At 35.1% G+C, this 15,457-nt stretch overlaps 1 protein-coding gene across 1 annotated transcript in view; it reads right to left on the bottom strand.

Annotated features, from left to right (window-relative positions):
* The window catches only part of ATM (ATM serine/threonine kinase), a 179,595-nt gene that overhangs the window by 97,938 nt on the left and 66,200 nt on the right, over positions 1-15,457 (bottom strand). Inside the window, exons 23-29 of the mRNA XM_054592505.1 lie at positions 13,951-14,071; positions 12,222-12,395; positions 11,321-11,490; positions 5,949-6,195; positions 2,494-2,609; positions 1,425-1,551; positions 524-723 (exon numbers count right to left, since the gene is read on the bottom strand). Coding sequence (XP_054448480.1) covers positions 524-723; positions 1,425-1,551; positions 2,494-2,609; positions 5,949-6,195; positions 11,321-11,490; positions 12,222-12,395; positions 13,951-14,071 — 1,155 coding nt within the window. The remainder of the gene's footprint in view (positions 1-523; positions 724-1,424; positions 1,552-2,493; positions 2,610-5,948; positions 6,196-11,320; positions 11,491-12,221; positions 12,396-13,950; positions 14,072-15,457) is intronic.

The raw sequence follows: 15,457 nt of genomic DNA, 5'->3' as shown, positions 1-15,457 counted from the left end.
ATAAAAATAAACTTAAAAAAAAAAAAAAAGAAGGTGGGGATCATTACAACTTGTAATCTAGAGCCAGTTATTTAGAAGCACAGATGAAAACCTGGTCTTGCCACTGGTATCTGATTGGTTTGGGGTGGGGAGAGATCCTGCAAAATTGAGAGCCTTTGATCTCTGGGATTTGACACCATCTCATCAAAATTGAATTGAACTGTAGGACACCCAGCTAGGTCTGGAGATTTCCTTGGATGTGTGAAACACCACCCCACACATGCATTCGACTTGGTGACCAGAACTGCTACAATAACATATATTTAATGCCATCTGAAATTACAATATGTGTTTTTAAATGTTGAAAGACCCTTACTAGTTAAGATTTCTAGACTTGGATTAGTGGTAATACAGTTTAAAAAATAATAGGTAGATATAAATTCAAGAAACAACACTGGCTTCCACCTCTTAGAAGGATATGAATGTCCAATTAAGGTAACAGGATAGAAAAATACTTTTATCTTATTCTAAATATATTATTTACCTTTTGTTGATATAGTGAATCAAACTATAAATAACATCTCGAAGAACAAAGGCCCAAGCTCCTCCTAAGCCAGTTTTGATCTCTTTCAGTAATAAACTAACAAACAGGTGATATATTTTAAGAATTCTGTGCTTTTTATAAACATTATTTGTCTCAGCAGCTTGCTCACATATAGCTAGAAGAATTTTCTGATAGGAATCCTATAAAATAAAGATACATTTTAGTCAAAACTTGTCAAATCACATACACTCAGATATAATAAATACATTTTGTGTTCAAAATAAATTATATAATTTATCTGGGTCTGTATCAAATGCAAAATATTACCTTAAAAAATAACTATCTTAAACATAAAAAATTACTATCAACTTACTTAACTTTCACAAACTATAATAGCATATGAAAAAATGTATTTTCATGAGCCAATATATGACTGAAGTGTCACAAAATAATTCAGCCCCCAGCCCTGGCTGGTGTGGTTCAGTGGATTGAGCACCAGCCTGTGACCCAAAGGGTTTCTGGTTCAATACCCAGTCAGGGCACATGCCTGGGTTGCGAACCAGGTTAGGTCCCCAGTAGGGGGTGCATGGGAGGCAACCACACACTAATGTTTCTGTCCCTCTCTTTCTCCCCCTCTTCCCCTGTCTAAAATAAATAAAATTAAAAAAAGAAAAATCAGCTCTCATATGTAACGCCCCTTCATATGAATCAATACTGACAAATACAATACCAAGATATAGACCTGTAAATAAGTATTTTTCTTTTTTATTTATTAAGGTGAATTTTCTATTCATTTACTTTTTTCTCTTTACCAGGTGCACACACAGATATTCTAGCTGAAAAAGTAGAAATGCTCTTCTCAGTTTGTTATACTAGTATATAATATGTATTATATACTTACAGGGCTTTTAGAAAGAATTTCTAAAATGCTTTTAAATTTGGTTTTATGGCAATTGCTGATATATGCAAATGTTGCTTTAATCACATGCGATGGAAAATGAGGTGGATTAGGAGCAGGATCCAAATCCCTAAGAGTTACAGAAAAAAATATTATCATATTCAGAACATAATTATCAAGAAAAAACATTTGATTGAAACTCAAGAAAAATTCCAGAATAAAAATTTAGGTTATAGTAACCTCAAATTTAAAAGTTATTTCTCTACTGAAAAACTAGGCTTTCAATAAAATGATATATATATATATAATATATATATATAATATATATATATGCCTACATACATCAACCAGAGTATCTAAATACTTTTATCTTCTAGGACTTAGTTTTTAAGTGATTTGCTTAAAAATTCTTTTATGTAGTTAATGGTAATTCTACAGAGGAGTCTCAGTGTCACTCCACTTCAGGTATTAAATAAAGCTCTATGTTAGTACTGTAAATACAATAATATTCTAAGACAGTGGTCAAACATATCAAATGAAATTAGATATATAAAAAAGTATTTCAGTAGATATTACTATTTCATATGCCTAGCATTGTAGGGCATTTAAAAAAAAAAGGGTGCTTTCAAGAAGTTTATAATCAAGCTTGGAAAATAGCTAACGTTTATGTCAAACAAGAGGGTTTATGTGTCCAAGTTAAATTGTAGTACAGAATATTCTGATAAAGAGGATGATAAAGGAAAGGTGATCTAGACATGCAAATCATAGCTAAGGAGAAGAGAACACAGAATAATGTATCATTAAGAAAATTTTAACAGACAACCAATGGTACAATGCTCAAAAACTAGAGAGACTAGGGAAAAAGGTCTTGAATTTGGAAACAAGATGGTAAATTAGAAAGAGCAGTTACTGTGGAAGAGCCTACAGTAGAAGCAAATAGGTAATTACTTCAATTCAAAGGAAGTTATTTTTAAAGAAACAATTTAAACAGACATTTAAAAGTGCCAACCAATGTACTTGTCAATAAACTCCTGAAATTGCAGCTAATTATCTAAGTTTAAAACACTCATACCCTGAAAAGTCATATAGGTCAGTGCTTTGGCTTCCACCAGTAGTTGCAGGTTCATGTAATGTCATCAATAACTCCACCACAATCTCTGGTAAATTAGTAATGAATAAATGATCAATCTGTGAGGATATAAAATAAACATATATTTAAGTGTTTATGTCAGCTCAAGGGGTTCACATTATAGTTTCATTTCCAAAACTATGCAGTATCAACAAAAAGAAATGGATGACTAAAGATCTAAGATCTGCAAGACATACATCTAACTCCTTTTTTTTCTGCTATGCAACTGACGTATAAACTGAGAGGAAATTAAAGAAATCATACCAAATAAGACTCCCTTAATATGACCACTTAATTTTAAAGAACCATTTTCACTGATGAAGACTTCAGGTCTAACATGAGATTTCTCAGCCTAATCATTTCCCTGCCATCCAAATTCCCCACTGATCTGTACTTCTCCTCAATCTGTATTTCACTGTTATTTGGGAATGCTATTTCACTCACAAAACTTTCCTAGAAAAATTCTCAGTGCCCAGCAATAATCATTGTTTTGTTCCCTCCATTTCTCTCCCTGGTTGATATCCCTGCATGACTTCTCCTTTGGTGGATATCCCAAATTCTGAAGCTAACTGCTATCTACACCCTGTCATCAACAGTACGCTAAAATCCAACAGGAGACCTGACTAGTGTGGCTCAGTGGGTTGGGCGTCATCCTGCAAATGGAAAGGTCGCCACTTCGATTCCTAGTCAGGGCACATGCCTGGGTTGCAGGCCAGGTCCCCGGTTGGGAGCATGCAAGAGGCAACCGATTGATGTTTCTCTCTCACATCGACGTTTCTCCCTCTCTCTCTCCCTCTCTTCCCCCGTCTCTAAAAATAAGTAAACAATATTCTTTAAAATCCAACAAGAGCAGACTTTTTGTCAATCATTTCCTGGTACAAGTAGCTTCACAAAGAGCATAAATTCTCTAAATATAAAGAATGGTTTTGTTACATTACACTTCAGACAAATGAATGAAAACTATGTGAGTCTTAAAGGTGAATTTATTAACTCTACAAATAAAGAATTGCAGTGCTTTAAACTAAAATGCAAATGGCTGATTTACTTAATGCACAAGAGACTTGGAAACACTTCCTCGTAACAGAAATATTTTTTAATGTGACACAAAGCCTAATGTAAAAATCCTAGCCATTCCCTCAGGCTTACATATCAGTTATTCAAACATCATTTCCAAGGCTGCAGCCCTTATAAAATTCCAGCCTCATTTAAAAGTATATCTGGAATACATAATTACAAATCAGCAAACTCTAATTATATCAGAGGAAAAATTAACAAGTTTCCTTGCACATAAGATCACGATCAACTTCACTGATTTCATATGACTAAGTCAGATCTGTAATTTTAGCTATAGTACATATACTTGTTTCAGATAGTTAGGCATAGCTCTACAATCTTCTAACTGTAAAAATTTTAAGCATTTAACAAGTAACAGTTTAGAAGACTCAAAGGCTGATAACAGTTGTACCAACACTTACTAAGGCAGGAGATAGGAAGGAGAAAACTCCAGCGGTGCCCCAGGGCTAAGATAAAGAACATGGATAAAGGGCAGAGACCCTGTTCTAAGACTGATAGTTCCTGCTTTCTGGAAAAGCACTGAATCCTACCAAATCAGGAATGCACCTGTGCAGAAGATGCTACCTGACCCCTGCTTCATTATATCATTATAATAAATTAGCATTGTGGGACACCCACCCTAGAGGAATAAAAGCCCTTTAGCTCCTGAGTTCAGGGCTGCTGCTGTTAGGCTCTGCTCCACTATGCTCTGCTCCGAGCTGGCCTGCTCCCATGTTCTGTGTGGGTTAATAAATCTGCTTTCTCTCACTTTCTGCTATAAATTCTGTGTGTTCGGTTCAATTTTTTGTCTGCGATCACCAAGAACCTGGCTATCTGTGCCTACCTGTGACATTACAACCACCAACAAGAAATCTAGAAGACTCATTCAGATAAAGTACATATTAGACAAAAAAAATTAACTCATGAAAACTGCATGATAGAGACTACCAATAACAATATATTTCTTTAACCAAGAAGCCAAGAAACCAAAGTTTAATACAATCCCATTTCTTCCTAGACTGTGACTCTTAAAATTGCTATTTTTTTGACTTAATACATAAAAAAGTATGTAAGACTAGGCCTGCTCAAAAGTCTATGGCTAGGAGATTAGGAGGGAGACAGTACAAAGAGTGTGTCTCTCATAAATTCTATTACCTTTGGTTTGTCAACATTCTGCTGCAAATATCTTTTGGGAAAGGAACTCCTCTGGCTACCATTTGCCTCCCGACTACAGACTTACAACCAGCTCTCACTGGCAATGGTCCACCTTGGCAACTGAAAGACTTGCTGTGACATTTCGTGGTTCACTATAGATAACTGGGGAACCAAAAAAGGATGCTCTCAAAGTTCAACCAATTCTAGTTTTATGTTAACAAAATTTGGTCAATCATCCTTATTTACATTTAAAAAAATATTAAACTGACCAGTCCTCTTTGATCTTAAAAAATGATTACATATGGCCCTGACCAGTGTGGTTCAATTGGCTGGGTGACATTCCACAGAGCAAAAGGTCACCAGTTTGATTTCTGGTCCTGGTTCTTTCCTGGGCTGCAGGTTCAGTCCACATTTGGGATGCATATGAGAGGCAACAGACTGATGTTCTCTCTCATGTCAATGTTTCTATCCTTTTTTCCTCCCTCCCTTCCCCACTCTCTGAAAATAAATAGAATTTTTAAAAACTTAATAAAAAAGACTATATATGTGATTTAATATAAGTTGCCTCAAATAATTTATGTAAATTACTATAAAACAAAAATTGTAAGACTCTTTTTCCTTGACTCCATCATTCATCAAATAATGAATACTCAATATATACTAAGTGATAGGGACACATCAGCAAGAAAGAAAAAAGAAAATACTATCTTCATATAAGTTATAGGAGAAATGACTGATAAAAAATAATGAACATAATTCCTGGGTAAATTATACCGTATGTTAGAAGGTAGTCATAGAAAAAAGAATAGGGTATGGAAATTTGGGACTTTTTTTTTCCTTGAAAAGTAAAGGGTTTAATGAGAATGAAGAGGAAATAGGGAAGATTCTCTATACATTTTTCACTATTGCTTGAATTTAACCTGCACTTATTATTACTGCCAATTAAAATAAATTTTAAAAAATAAAAAAAAATAAAATTATTCAAGAGATCTTTAAAAAATTTTTGATTAAAAACATTTAAAAGCCAATCAGGAGACAACACTGTATAAAAACAAAATATTAATGGTCTGTACTAGACAGTGATTATCACATAGTCAACCTAACTGTATAAATGAAAAAAGAGCCTTATATTTTAAAGTTATAGTTCAGATAAATTAGGGAAAAAATGGAGGTTAAAGTTGAAGCCATACCTGTTTACCTAGTAAGTTTTCATCTTTAAGCATATCATAGACTTTGGAAGCGTTCTCTCTTTGCTGTGCCATCCCAGTGTCTCCTGTCACCTCACAGGCAAAGTAAGGAAGAATATTTACAAGAATCTTTGGAAAGCAGTCTATTAGAAGACGTTTCCAGTCCTCTTGAATCAGATTAGCAATGGACTTCACCTCTTCAAAGTCACTTCTAATCACCAGATGTGGAATCAAAACTTTATAACAAGATCTAAAATATAAAAATTTAAAATATAAATCCTGCATAACTTTTCATAGTAAATTTTATAATATGGTTTTTAAAATAAAACATTTTAAATAAGCATTACCATATCATTTATATAAAAATGAAGCATTGTTACTCTAAATTTATTAGTTTTAGTTTAGCTTGCTTTTTTAAATTTTTGACATTATATTTTATGGTTTTGCTATTACAGTTGTCCCCAATTTTCCACCTTTGCTCCCCTCTGCCAAGTCACCCACTGAGGCAATCCCCACACTACTGTTGACGTTCATGGGTCATGCATATATGTTCATTGGCTACTCTATTCCCAATGCTATACTTTACATACAAATGAATACTCTGTAACTATCAATTACTACTTCTTAACCCCCTCATCTCTTTTGCTCACTCCCAACCATCCTCCCATCTGACAGTCATCAAAATCGTCTCTGTATCTATGATCCTGTTTCTCCTCTGCTTGTTTATTTTGTTTTTTGGAATCAATTGTTGATAGATAGGTACTTACTGCCATTTTATTGTTCATATTTTTATCTTCTTTTTAAGGAAAACCTTTAAAATTTCATATAATACTGGTTTTGTGGTGGTGAACTCCTTTAGTTTTTTTTCTTGTCTTGGAAGCTCTTTATTGGTCCTTCAATTCTAAATGATAGCTTTGCTGGGTAACCTTGGTTGTAGGTCCTTACTTTTTATCACTCAATATTTCTTGTCAATCCCTTCTCGCCTGCAAAGTTTCTTTTGAGGAATCAGCTAATAGTCTTACAGGAGTTCCTTTGTAGGTAACTAGTTGCTTTTCTCTTGTTTTTAAGATTCTCTCTTTGTCTTTAACTTTGGCATTTTAATTATGATGTGTCTTGGTGTGGGCCTCTTTGGGTTCATCTTGTTTGAGACTTTATGTTCTTCCTGGACTTGTATGTCTATTTTCTTCACCAAGTTAGGGAAGATTTCTATTATTACTTTTTCAAATAGGTTTCCAATTTCTTGCTCTCTCTCTTCCTTCTGGCACCCCTGTGATATGACCATTAGTATGCTTGAAGCTATCTCAGAGGCTCCTTACATTATCCTCATTTTTTTGGATTCTTTTTTTCTTCTTGCTGTTCTGATTGGGTGTTTTTTGCTTCCCTATATTGTAAATCATTGATATGATTCTGGGTTTCATCTACTCTGCTTTTGATTCCCTGTAAACTGTTCTTTATTTCAGTTAGTGTAGACTTTGTTTCTGACTGGATCTTTTTTCTGCTGTTGAGGTTCTCACTAAGGTCCTTGAGCATCCTTATAACCAGTGTTTTGAACTCTGCATTTGGTCAGTTGATTATTTCCATTTTGTTTAGTTCTGTTTTGGAGTTTTGATCTGTTCTTTCATTCGGGCCATGTTTCTTTGTCTTCTCATTTTGGCGGACTCCCTGTGTTTGTTCCTATGTATTACGCAGAGCTGCTACCTCTACCTTTGTGTGGGCTGTGTTCACCCTTCTGTTGTGGTTGAGCCTTTTTGCTATTGGCATGTCCAGGGCCACACAACATAAGCTACAAAGTGATCTGCAGAAGTCTGCTATTTTTGCTAGGGTTGGGGGTTCTCAGGTGAGGACAAGCTGTGAACCAAGGCCAGTTGCTGCTACTGCCAGGCCAGAGGCAACAGGTACGAGACTTGCTGAAGCCATATGTGGCTTATTTGAGGAAATTTATGAAAATCTGAAGCATGGGTCAAGACAAACTATTCATATAGAAAAGCCACTAGAAACTGCTTAGGTGGGCCCAAAAGCCAGGTGGGGCAGAGACTCAGGGAATCACCAGGGTGGAGCAAACACTGTGAGCCAGGTTGATGGAGTCTCAGATATTGCGCCTGCCTACTGGCTCTGGGGCTCTGTGGCTCTGTAGGGGGAAGGCTCAGAAAATTAACAGTAGACTTTGCCAACCCTTCTGTCTAGGAGAAAGCTGCCACTCAGCTCTCACCCTGATGCAAAACAATTCAGTTTCTCCCTGTAAGTGTCTGATGTCTTTCAATCTTCTGCCCCACATGCTACAGCTCAGAAGGAGTGAGTCCAAAGAAGTCTGTGCATGGGGCCCTTTAAGAGGAACTGCCTGAAGTTCCAGCAGCTCAATGTTCCACAGTCTCAATCCCCACTGGTTTTAACAGCCAGAAATTATGGAGACTTATCTTCCTAGCACTTGAACCCTGGTGTAGGGAGCCTAGTGCTGGGCTTGGACTCTGCAATCCTGAGATATCCCATCAGTTTTTATCCACCACTCATGGGTGTACAACCAGCTAGTTCTGCATCTCTGCCTCTCCTTCCAGTCTTGATGTGGTTGCTTCTTTAATTTCATAGTTGGTTTCTTCTTTAATTCTGCAGTTGTAGGACTTCCATTCAGCTTGACCTCTTGGTTCTGAATGATGACTGTTCTATGGTTTAGTCGTAATTTTGATGTGGTTGTGCAAAAGAGGAGGCACCATTTTAACTTATGTTAGTTTGCTGTTCCCTTACCCTAATTTTATAAATGGAGTAATTAAGTAAATCCTAAATAGTCACACAAAAAAGAAAGATCTTAAAATATACTACCTTAATTTCATCATCAAAAAAGTAGAAACTGGAACTTCCAGCCAAGATGGAGACGAAGGTAGATACACTTTACTTCATTGCCCAAAGAAAAGAAGGATAACAACCAATTTAAAAAAAAAAAAAAAGAACTGCCAGAAAATTGAACTGCATGGAAGTCCGACAACCAAGGAGTTAAAGAAACATTCATCTAGACTGGTAGGAGGGGCGGAGACAGGCAGCCCGGAAGTATAGGACGTGCAGCAAGGCAGTGGCTGGAGGACCAAAAAGTCCCACATTCAAGTGTGGATGACCTGGGAGGAACAACTGGGAGCGAGACAGAGACAGACTGCACAACCCAGGGTTCTGGCATGGAGAGCTAAAGGCTCAAAATCTCAGGCTGTAAAACCCTGTGGGGGTTGCAGCACAAGAGAAACTCCCAGTTTCTCAGGAGAGACCATGGGAAAGCCCACAGGATCCTAGCACATACACAAGCCCATCCACCAGGGAATGAGCACCTGAAAGGACACAATCTGCTTATGGAAGCAAAGGAAGTGACTGTAAGCGGGGTGAGAGCCAAGCAAGTGGCACTGTTCCCTTTGACCCCTCCCCCACATACAGCACCACAACACAGCGAAGTGGGTTGTCTCACCCTGGTGAAGACCTAAGGCTCTGCCCTTTACAATGTAACAGGTACACTGACACAAAGAAATATGGTGCAAGTGAAAGAACAGATCAAAACTCCAGAAAAAGAACTAAGTGACGAGGAGATAGACGACCTATCAAACGTAGAATTCAAAACGCTGGTGATCAGGATGTTCACAGAAAAGACTGAGTATGGACGAAAAATAAAGGAAGAAGTGAAGGCTATGCAAAGTGACATAAAAATATACAGGGAACCAACAGCGAAGGGAAGGAAACCGGGACTCAAATCAACGATTTGGAACAAAGGGAAGAAATAAACATTCAGCCAGAACAGAATGAAGAAACAAGAATTCGAAAAAATGAGGAGAGGCTTAGGAATCTCTGGGACAACTTTAAATGGTCCAACATCTGAATCATAGGGGTGTTAGAAGGAGAAAATGAAGAACAAGAAATTGAAAACTTATTTTAAAAAAATAATGAAGGAGAACTTCCTCAATCTGGCAAAGGAAACAGACTTCCAGGCAGTCCAGGAAGCTCAGAGGGTCCCAAAGAAGTTTGATCCAAGGAAGAACACACTAAGATACATCATAATTAAATTACCCAAGATTAAAGAAAAGGAGAGAATCTTAAAAGCAGCAAGAGATATGGAGACAGTTACCTACAAAGGAGTTACCATAAGACCATCAACTGATTTCTCAAAAGAAATCTTACAGGCAAGAAGGGACTGGGAAAAAGTATTCAAAGTCATAGAAGGCAAGGGCCTACATCCAAGATTACTCTTCCTAGCAAAGCTATCATTTAGAAGGTCAAGTTAAAGGAGTTCATCATCACCTTATTCTATGAAATGTTAAAAGGACTTATCTAAGAAAAAGAAGAGGATCAACTATGAACAGTAAAATGACAACAAACTCACAACTATCAACAATTGAGCCTAAAAAAACAAAAACAAACTAAGCAAACAGCTAAAACAGGAACAGAATCACAGAAGTGGAGAGAACATGGAGGGTTATCGCTGGGGAGGGCATGGGGGGTGAATGTGGGAAAAGGTACAGGGAATAAGAAGCATAATTGGTAGACACAAAAGAGACAGGGGTAGGTTAAGAATAGTATAGGAAATAGAGAAGCCAAGGAACTTCTATGTACAACCCGTGGGCGTGAACTGGGGGGTAGGGGAATGCTGGAGGGATGGCAGGTGCAGTGTGGAAGGAATAAAGGGAAGAAGAAAAATGGTACAATTGTAATAGCATAACCAATAAAATATACTTAAAAAAGGTAGAAATTAAATTAAGTTTACTACTTCTGCATATGTAATTTATATAAAACTATTTTAAAATGAAATGTGAAAGCAATCTATAAATTCAAGGAATAAATATAAATATTATTGACAAACTAAATGAATAAAAACCACTTAAAAATTATGAACTTCCTTCCCTTCATCCTGATAACCACAAATTACTCTTTAGTTATTTCAAGCCTCTCCATTTTCAAAATACTCTAGAGTTAGTTAGCAAAATAAATACTGTTACATTAAAATACCAATGACTAAACATCCAATAGTCAAGCAACAGAAAATAAAAACAAGGCAGAAATAACCAGCAGTAGTAGTTCATCTTTCGCTTTTCACAGAAAAGATTAACAAATGTTAAATCTGAAAGGAACATTAAAGATCTCGTGTAAATTAACTGTCTTCACAGATTTAAAAAATCATGTCCCAAAGGATGGTTACATGACTTGCTTAAAATTACACAACCGGTTACTGACACAGCAAGGACCAGATCCAAAGTCCAGTGATTCCCTTCAATATACTTTCATTAAAACAACCTGTCCTGCCTCTCATAGTATACAACCTCCAATGTCTATGTATGTGGAGGTGGGATTGCCAAACTCTATTACCTAATTTTAAGTTAAACATATTTCACATGTGCCATGTGTAAACCTACCTATAGAAATCCTCGATGTTTGTGTAGTTTAATAAAATAAAAGGAAAAGAGGATAAGCTGTATTCAGTATCATGAAGATTTAGCCATTCCAAAACCAGATAATCCAAATGAGAAGCCATGAAGTCTTCTAAATGTCTATAACCAAAAGTTTCAGAAACTTTCTCTAAAACCTGTACAAATCAAAAAAAAGTAAATTCTTTAAGCAAACAGCAAGGTAACATGTTATTTAAATCTTTCTTAATATGTACTAACAGTATGACTTAAGTATTCATTTAACTTTTCTATATCTTGATTTATTCAGCTATGTGATGGCAATAATAAAAGTATGCACTTCAAGTCTAAAAAAGAAAACTGCATTTAATATAATTAGCATAGTACCTGGCACGCAGCAAACCTTTAATAAATGTTAAATAAATACAGACAAATTTTCAACTTGTTTGCAATTTTCAAATTATATTCCAAAGGAATACAAAAAGGATGGTCTAAAGTAAAATAATATTTCTTCCCAGTCCTAAACCCAATGAAAAAACCCAACTGAACAGCTTTAAAATTTGATTCCTGGCCCCGCTGGATCCCAATGTCCTGCCCGAGAATCAGTAAGGAAAAACACCTATTACTGCTGTTTTCTTTATGTCTTTCCCTCAATAAATGCTATTCCACAGGGCCTAGTCTGCATGACAACAGGTCATTCACCTGTGTTAGTTCAATGTATGCCTTGTGAAATGCTCTTAAACTGAATGCAAGAAATAACAGAGCATATAAATAAAGACATTATTTAAAATACACTATTAAAAAATAAAACTGTCCCCAAGTCTTTGATAAGTGCCATTCTGATATTCTAATTTAACTTTTTTAATTGTTTAAAAGTTACCCAAGGAAGATTATACTCATCCATGTGTACCTTTTTAATGAGGTGAGGCTCTAATCCATTCTCTTTCACAGACTTGCATAGGACAAACAAAGCCTGTTTTTCACAGACAGGACTACAGTTTAAAACCACAGCTATCATCGTCAGTAGAACAGCTTTTCTATTATAAATCTCATCCAAAAGTTCAGGATTTTCAGCTCTGTGGGACTTAAGAATTTTGAACAATAATGTAATGTAAATATTTAAAATTACAAATAAACCAGACTAAAGTCAAAGTTCACCATGACAACATCTAAGACACCTGTGAACAAGTATTAAATCCTACAGTGATGAAGCTAAGCGTAGATATTTTGAGAACATATCAGTTTCTGGAGTGGCAAAGATTGCTTTTGATAAGATATGGAATGAACTGCTAAATATAAATAGTGAGGTATAAAGCACTTCAAAGAAAAAAGAAAAGAAACTGCAAGAAGGTGAGAGAGATTAAAAGTTCCTCTTTAAGTCCCAAGTATACCTCATAATATATTATCATAATAACATTATGTAGCTCTTCATACTTTTTAAAATATTATCACATATGTTACCAAAAGGATCAATACAATTACACTAGATAGAATGATATATGCTTCAATCATTATATATCCCTAAAGATATGTACATTTTTTGATAATAAGTTTCTATGCGCATTTAGAAAAAACTGCTAGTCTCAGATCCTAGTTCTGGTTTTTGGTACAAGAAAAATTAAGTACCTAATTCTTTTACTAAATGGTAATCAATCACATTTTTAAAAATAGCTATGAGGTCTACACTAAGTCAACTCCACCTATTTCTTATAAGAGACAGGTCTACAAACTAACATCCTAGTTAAAAGTCTACTTTTACTCATAGCTCAACTCAACATGCTAGCTGCCCTCTAAAATGATCAAATTCTTTTTGTCACTTTGTTCATGACAATATGCTTCTATCAATGATGTCAAAGACAGACTTTGCTTTCTTTGAATAACTATTACAATGTTGATTAATAGTGTGTTAAGATGTAATACCTCTTACATCTTTTTTAAATGAATTGTTGCCACATTAATATTTTCCCTTTTTAAGTGCATAATATACATTATCTCTAAAAATTTTATACTACTTACACTCATCTTTCAAACCTATTGAAATCTTTTTCTAAATTATGATTCTTTCATGCAACTATCCTTTTCAGTCTTATGCTACCACAGAATAGACAGACATATGCTTAACTGCCTCCTACACTTTTTACAAACAAATGAAGGCATAAATAAATCCATTCTAACACTAAGACAATTTGCATTTTAAGAAAAAAATGGTTCTTCTACAGAGAAATATGAACATCATAAGGTTCACTAAAGAACACCAACATAATTTGATCTTCCCTAATAGAACATTTTTCTCAATCCATTTCTTCCCATTGTCACCTGTTCTCTGAACTAGTTTTCGTCAAGATCTTATGAAAAAAGACTTTTTAATAAAAAAGAAAGCCATTTATACTTCTAAAAAACTCAGAAAATTGTTTTTCCATAAAAATGCTACATATAAGTTGAACTAAAGGAAACTGCCATTATTTAATCAAGTCTAACTTACACATATAGTGATTTCAATCCATTCATATAGTTGTTTTAGTCTAATTTTATACTGTAAACTACCAGGTATAAGTATCTTAGGCCAAAGTTGGTAAAGCAATATATGGTATATTTACAGAAAGTATATGACAATAGCAAATATACATTACTATAATTACCACTTCTCTCATTCCTTCCTGAGCTTTCAAGTATACATTTTCAAAAGCTGTTTGCTGGAGCTTCAAAGGAAGTGCTTTCAGTAATGTCGAAGAACCTGCTCCTTTCATATCCTGAAATAATCTTTAAAAAAAAGCAATAAGTGAAATGATTTTTTTACCTTTACTTTCCAAAGCATATTACAGGACAAAAATAAGTTACTCTGTGAGACATTCTAACATCCTAGGTCTTCTTTCAAAAGACTGAGAAAATCTGAGTCAATTTAAAAGAAGTTTAGATCCATTGCTTAATATTAGAGTCTTTACCATATACTCCATTTTACTCCTACAGCCAAAAAGAATCTCAAAAGCTCTTTTAGCTTATTGTCCAAACTTAAATAGGCCTGAACTCATACTACCCAGAAAAGAAACTGTCCTGTGGTCAAATGCCAATTAGAAGGAGCCAGAGACTCTTACATCAACCTGCTCTACTATTCAATCATCCTGAAAGCCTTGCTGTTGCACTTAAATTTTTTATCTGATGGAGACCAGTGCCTTTTAAAGAATAACCTAAGTATATTTAAGGACAACTCTCCAATAAATTTTGTCCTTTATGCTCTTTTACTGCCAAGACTTTAAAACTTTTTGGTGTTCCCCTGATTCCTCTACTTTATTAAATCTCTCTTAAAATTGCCAAATACTAGATATACAACAAGTAAACACTTAAAGAAATCAGCAAATGATAAGTTCATGCCATTCTTAAATTTATACTTTGAATCCTAACAGACTGTTGAATGCTAATCTATTACCTGCTTTATTATATTCAACTTACGATCCTCTACACCTCCATCTTTTAAAAATTTCTTATAATTTTTTTATTAAAGTATGGTTTGCATATAATATTACACTAGTTTCAGGTGTACAACATAGTGATTCAATATTTATATACCTTATAATGGTATCATCACACTAAGTGTAGAAATGATCTGTCACCATGCAAAGTTACTGCAATATTATTGACTATATTCCCTGAGCTGTATACTACATCTTAGTGGCTATTTATTTTATAACTGGAATTTTGTACTTCTCCTTCCCCTTAACCTTGTTCATCCATTTCCTCACCACCTATCCTTCTGGCAAGCATCAGTTTTTTCTTTATTTCTCTGATTATAGCCTCAGGACTTGAACTTCAGGATGTATTCTCTATCCTAGCCTAAGGACATGAAATAAAGCCCATGTTAGCAACCTTACAATGTACCACGGTTTTCCTGAAGAGTCCTAAAGCTGAGGAGTTAGACACAATTCTGATTTATACAAACATTACTGTCAGCATATTCAAACTTTGGACACATCAGGCTATCTAACATATGTTTATGTAACTGCTGGAACAGTATCTTTACAGTGATTTTTAATTCTGGGTCTCTTAAATGTGAATAGCAAAGTTACTCAAATGATTTCCAGCTTCAATGTTTTCAAAGTATAATGGAATTTTTTTTTCAAATATTCATTGATTTTAGAAATTGTTAAATAC

This window comes from Pteronotus mesoamericanus, unplaced genomic scaffold (assembly GCF_021234165.1).
Source record: "Pteronotus mesoamericanus isolate MK-2021 breed Mesoamerican mustached bat unplaced genomic scaffold, CSHL_Meso_final scaffold_36, whole genome shotgun sequence".
Classification (NCBI taxonomy): Eukaryota; Metazoa; Chordata; class Mammalia; order Chiroptera; family Mormoopidae; genus Pteronotus; species Pteronotus mesoamericanus.
The sequence above is the reverse complement of the archived record's forward strand: the minus strand, read 5'-3'. Positions and strand labels throughout refer to the sequence as shown.